General features: G+C 34.4%; 1 protein-coding gene across 1 annotated transcript; it reads right to left on the bottom strand.

The window, feature by feature from the left end:
• Positions 1 to 1,501: 1,501 nt before the first annotated feature.
• On the bottom strand, positions 1,502 to 5,099 carry LOC149774769 (patched domain-containing protein 3-like). Its single transcript, XM_089945002.1, has 3 exons — positions 4,259 to 5,099; positions 3,322 to 3,522; positions 1,502 to 2,988 (listed from the first exon to the last, which is right to left on the bottom strand). The coding sequence occupies exons 1-3, from the start codon at positions 5,097 to 5,099 to the stop codon at positions 1,502 to 1,504; spliced, it is 2,529 nt and encodes an 842-aa protein (XP_089801128.1).
• Between the last annotated feature and the right edge of the window lie 1,694 nt (positions 5,100 to 6,793).

Genomic DNA, 6,793 nt, shown 5'->3' with positions numbered 1-6,793 from the left:
AAGTATAACGGAATCATTTATAAAGTAAATACTCCCATTTGCCACTCCGGGAACATATAAGCGGGTTGGGGTAGACGGGAGTGGGGCCTAATTAACGTGTATTCCAGACTTATCATACATTTAGACGCACATGTACATTTCAGTCACGATGACATTCGAAATGTTAAAAAAATGAAAACAATATCATCGTTATCAAGCCTGTACGTGATACTATATGATATTTAATTTCGAACGTTAGTGTCAGTGTAATGTACGCTTTGTCGGAATTTACTGTCGTTTATAATTTAAAATATTTTGGTCGCATGAGGATGAATGGTTATTAAATACATTGGACATCAGACATAACAAATACTCAACTGGATTCTTTCCATTTACCTAATTTTGACTGCATTGATGGTAACACGATGCTAGTAAAAACCTGAGGTTTCTGGCCACATGGCGTCGACTTTGGTTAATTTAAATTTAAATGAATAACTGAAGAAGTAAATTCTTAATGAGTATTATAACATTCTCTAACTTATCAATAGCGTGGGATTGGTTTGTTGTTAGTGTATGTTTTTATTTTGTCTTAAAGCAGCAACAGTTTTCAGAAAATCAGGTTGACAAATGTCAGAATAAAATGCACCAAAGTATGACACTGCATACACATTGATTAGCTATCTTGGAAACTCTACCTTGGAAACCTACTTTAATTTCAAGAACTCTGAGAATACCGATTGGAAGAGGAGGTGCAATGGAAAATGTAAAATATTTTGCCATGACTTGACCATTATAATTATTACTCCTATCTGGATTGCCACGTGACTTCTAACTATTATGTACAAGTATATCAAGTCAAGTTTCACGAAAAATCTCCAACTTCTTTAAAGTTAACAAGCACATATACAAGTGTGACAGTTGGACGGACGAGCTAATTCTGTGTCCACCATTTTGTTTACAAAAGGTAGGGTGCTAAAAGGAAACATGGGTGGTTTGATTAAACAAATGCGTTGCTATGTCAATCTTCCAAGCACAAAGTAGCTAAACAAAAACTAATGAACGTCGAGTACCTCATTCGCATAAAATGCAATGTTTGATTCTGTTAGCTGTCGCTGTGTCCAATTTGCGGTTTTAAACGTGCTAGTCTTTAAAATGGTAAAATTGTGTCATTAAAAGTAAATCCAATACTCTAATGGCTGTTTTCTTTTTGTTTGAAATTTATATGTACTTTTTATGCTGAAGAAGGTTTTGTTTATCATGTAAGATAAATTAGATTATAATGTCCATTACCAACGACAAATATATTTGTTATTTTAGAATGAACAAGCATATTGTCAGTTTTATAATAAGATGAATGATTTGTATATACACTCGTGTTACATGATATTATCTAGATAATAAAACAAACACGACACTTAATGTAAACCATGAGTAATATGATAACAAAGGGAAACCTCCTTTTTATTCCAGATTACACGGAAGCAAACTAAATATAAAGATATTCATAAATATATGATATCAATTAATTGGATGGAGGCAAACTGTTCCAATTTTGAACGTATAGATCTTTCAGCGTCTCGTAATTTATTCCTTCCTCATCAATTGTTGCTATGGTAGTGCTAGATGGTGATGTTTGCGATTGGTAAGTTTCAGTCTTCATCGGAGCATTGCTTTTACTCCCTGCTCTGAAAGGACCAATGAAAGAAAGGACTACTGGTAGTAATAAAAGAGCGTGTGTTATACCTAAGACAATGACAAGAACCATAACTTTGAAAAAAGAAAAAAATATATCAGAGGAAGCGCCTATAAGAACCGCAATGCCAAAAAATGAGGATGCGAAACCATGGAACACGGGACCACCAGATCTTATTATTGCTTGTTCAACTTTCTCATCTCGAGTGCGCCCGCTTGTGATCATAAACCCATGACATATATGAGCGGTGAAATCAACCGAAAATCCAACACTCATGATGATATGTATCATGGTTAAAGAACTAAGAGTCATCTCGAGAAATGGAAGAAAGCCGAACAACCCGACCATGATCATTATCACCGTTGCAGTGATATACAACAAAAGGAGGGGATGTGGCATAAACATAAATGTCACTAGGAAAACAGTTGCTACGGCAACTCCAACCGTTTGCAGTGTTTGAGGCAGAATGGCAACATATTGCTCAAAGAAGATGAAAGCGGGAGAAAAAGCAAATGTTGGTAAAGATGAGGTTTTTGCTGCTTCACGCATATCTATCATAAGTGCTGCTTGCTCTGGTGTAGATCTCAGTTCATTTGACAAGACATAAAATCTAGAAGCTGTAATTACTTTACGCCCAGAGTCGATAACTATATCATTCTTGTACATTTGGAATGACGTATGGGTCAAAAACTGAGTTATTAAATTGTTCACAAAATCAGCCTCTGATGAATCGTTATAAAAAGGTGATTGTTGAAATGCTGAGACCCAATTAATTTCGAAACTTTGCCTTACCTGGGAATTCGATTTTGCATGTTTAAGAAGAGACGTTATTTTCTGTTGGGTGTTTTGATCAGAGTAGGGAACATTTTCACTAATAACAAAAGAAACAGGAGTGAGGGAAGGAAAATTATCGTCAAGCCAGTGCTTATGTTTATGATAGTAAGAAGAATCTGACACAAGAGATTTTAGTTCTAGGCCCTCTTTCATAATTGTTACCCCATAAATTGATGCGGCAAGGTAACCTGCAAATAAAAACAATATAATAATTTTGCATGGCAATTTAAGAACGATTTTAGGAACCAGCCAGCCGGGAAGTTTGTCTAGATGGCTCTCAGCTTCACTTCGTGACTTTGACGGTGATCCAGCACAACAAAGGATGTAGCTTCTGTCTTTTCCAGCATTTATGGCTTCATCCTTAGTTAGAACGGGCATACAAGTCATACAGTGTCTATTTTCTGCCATGCGTCTTTCGTGAAGTGTCAAACAAGCCACAAAGAAGGTCACCTGATTTATGTAGCAAAATATCACAGCTACACCTGAAAGATATTAACCATGACTGACGAAGCTTGTTTTAAACTCTATTAACTTTAAGAAACTGAATATCGTTGACTCTATTGGATATAAAGGAAAAATATACATGTTTGTATGTATATGCAATTATTGTTTAGGTATAATGACATTGACTAATGCGTTTCAAACATTTTGCAATTAAGAATTATGGTTTTACAAAACGATATTGTATTGTCTAGTCTTGTTCAAAAGGGAGTATAATTTCAGATTGTAAATGCATTAATATATTATTAGAACTTTCACTAAAACATTCATTGAGTTTATTTGTGATTATCAGCAAGCAAACGCCGCGTCCATACCTGTGTATATACAGAAGTTTCTGACACTTAGGAAAACAGAGGAGGCACCAGCAGCAAAAGCGAGGAGGTCAGTTAAAGAAGTGATGGTTATTGCCACTCCACTGGTTCGCAATGTCTCAGCGATCCTCTCTTCTACAGATGTTTTATCATAGGCTCCAGCAAGACCAGACAGCAAAACAAACATATCATCAACGCCGATTCCTACATCAAGACAGAATCTTTAATGAACCACAAATTCTTTTTCAACTGATTATTCCATTACAAAATATAGACTCAAAACTTTCATAGAGAGAATACAAACAAATACAATAACCTTTCCTTTAAATTTAATAATGTAATATAACACTTATTGTAAATGGCAAAGTTGGGGAATATTATTTTGTATATGCATATCAGGTATAAGTGTTGGTTTAACCGTTTAATGACTCCCTTTTGGTAACATATGTTCAAATCGCTCATGACGCTCAAATCGTTTGTGTTTATAAATATGTGTAACAAAACAATTCATTTCATGACTGCAGCGACAGTAGTATTAGTACTGAAGTTTATCCTAATTGGTGCATGTTTTAAATTGCGGTCTGTAAGGCAGAGCCAAATCTGTTTGTGCCAGTATGTGTTTATGCGCGTATATCTCAGTTCACTCTTACAAAGTGATCGGTGATGATCGCGACAGTGATTAAAGAGAAGACACTGAATTATTAACGTATATGACAGATGTGTATGTCTCATTACGATATGTACTCATCATTAAACATTAACAAGGTGATAATAAGACAGATTTGAAACATATATTTAAGTAAAGAAAAAAGTTACTGATTAGATTACCATGAATCAGTTTTCTTTGTCATAAGATTTTAGGCAAGCAAAGGTTTTGTTTTCTTCTCACTTCAATATGCAACTTACGCCAATCTTTTGTCAATTACCGAAGATATATTACCTATCATTAGAAATGGCACCACTCCAACAATGTTCGCAAAGCTTACTCCAGAGGCACTGACAATTCCAAAAGATGCAGCAATGGCCATTCCAGCTGCCAAGACTCCGCAGCAACCAAGATGGGCTCTTTGACCTACACTATCACATCGTGCTGTAGTGGTTGCAATATAGGCATATGCAATCATCAGGACAAGGTTGACCACAAATAAGGTTATATCACCTGTTACGTTTTTGTCTATCTCTTTTTCAAGTGAATCAGAATGTGCATAACTTATGTCGAGTATATCCGACTGAAAGGTCTGCATCTTGGAAATAAATTCATTTTGCCAAGATATCACTATTTCTTTCTTGATGTCTGTTCTAATATGAAATATCATAAGAAGCATTTGCGCAGAGAGTAAATGAGACCCGTTTGATAATAAGGCACCTACCAAGCCTTCATAATAGACTGGACCAAAGGTTTTGTGGTAAAAGTACGGGTAGGTTACATTTTTATAGGATACTGCTGTTTTGAATTCAGTTGAGAAGAAAAAAGTACCGTCTACTACGCAACCAAGACTGTTTCTGGCACAAACGTTTGAAAAGGTATTGCTAAAACCATCATGATTAATGGCTATCTCGCTTATGTAGTTGAATAGAATTTCTAATTCCTCGAGAACAGAAATATTTAAAACGTTTCCATGTTTAGCCCTGACTATCACCTCGGCATTCCGTCCAATACTAGGCAATTGTTGTGCACCGGCAAAATTTGAGGTAGTTGGATCGCCAAACCAAGATTTGATCTTTGCACTGTCCTGTGTAGCTTCACTGTTAATAGGGGTGTATAAGGTAGCCAAATCCATTTCGATATGTATAGATATTAAGCCTATTCCAAGAAGACAATTCACCAACACGCTCACTATTATGAATTTCCATGGATGTCTGGCAACCAGACGACCGTAGCTAGAAAATACATTTCCTATTTTCTCTTCAACATTGGAATAGAATGAGCTGCACTGCATTCTTGATGAATTTAAGAGACAAGTTCTGCGAATAATAATAAGAAAATAATAATAATAATAATAATAATAATAATAATAATAATAATAATAATATTTCAAAGAAGAAGAAGAAAGAATTAAAAGCGAACAATTATAAAACAATAGCAAAACTATGTACGAAGATTGAACAAAATAGTACAAAATAAGCAAGCAATTTAAGACAATAAAAGGTAACAAAAAAAGCGAAACCATCAAGTTGAATGCAAAAAAATGAAACAAAAAATGTATTTCCCTCAAATACAAAGTGAAAATTGTTAAAGGCACTTACAATATTCTAAATTAAATCCTAAATAATTCTATCACAAGAGTAGTTTTATAGTAGTCTTGATAAAGGGGGTATCCGAGTAGAAACCCTATTTTGTATTAAGACGACAGTAATATTCGTCCCCCCACCCAGACCCCCATACGTTCGTATAAACAAAAAGTAAAACAACTTTGTTGAGGCTACAAAATCTTTTTAATTATCGATTTAAAAAGAGAGGACCTGTCATTGAATCATCATCTTCGTCAGACAAAATAGGATTGTCTGAGAAACACTCACTTATCAAGACTGCTCTGAGTTTTATTTTACATTGCACACCAAATTTTACTATACCTAACCTTCAGACAAAATTATACACAGCCACGTGCCTATGTATTTTTAAAGTCTTTGTGTTTGCTATTATATAACTATCATCATCATGACAAAACAAGTACAAGTTAATTTTCTCACTAATAAGTAAGCCACGTTTTAGCATTTTGATAAAATTTCCAAATGAGGCTATTGATTTTTCAACATCACATTTTTTTAGTTCCTCACCAGCTGTGGTCTTTATGTACCTGTCTTGTGATATCGGATTGTAAAGAGTATCAATAACAACAGAAAGCGAATCGGTAACCAAAGCAAGCTTACTAAAATAATCAGGATATACTTCGCGAACCAGAGACAACTTTACTCTTAATTCTGTTCTTGAAATACGTGCTGTACTTTTCATTGTAAAGAATAATGGCCATATTCTTACCTCGGAAAAGAATTGTTTCACCTTTAAAATAGTATCCTCTACTGTAATATCTTCCACATTTCATATTTGTAACAAACTTTACTATCCTTATTTTTAAAATTCAGATAAAAATGTATTGAATATCGTTTTCAACATTTTACAAATCTGTTCGGCATCATATCGATATCAAATATTCAATGTGTAACAACTGATTAAGTGAGCTTACGACTTTTTTTAAACCTTATGTTTTCTTGTCTCAGCAAGCTTATGAAGCTCATGATATTTTGTTGTTCATTCGCATTTGCTCTGGCTTTTTACTGCCATGACATTTTTTACTTTTTATAAATATTTTCTTAATTTAGCTCAGTGAATGTATTAATCAACAAGGACTCAACATTTAATCTTTGTTCCTAACAGCCACTTACAAGACAATATCCAGTAATTATATTAAAGTCTTTGAACGCATACTTGACTTCACGCCTCTCATACCTGCAACTTCAACAAAAGTTTTACTGT

Source organism: Sinohyriopsis cumingii, unplaced genomic scaffold (genome assembly GCF_028554795.1).
Source record: "Sinohyriopsis cumingii isolate HCF-2022 unplaced genomic scaffold, ASM2855479v2 utg000160l, whole genome shotgun sequence".
Classification (NCBI taxonomy): domain Eukaryota; kingdom Metazoa; phylum Mollusca; class Bivalvia; order Unionida; family Unionidae; genus Sinohyriopsis; species Sinohyriopsis cumingii.
This window is presented reverse-complemented; position numbering and strand designations above follow the sequence as displayed.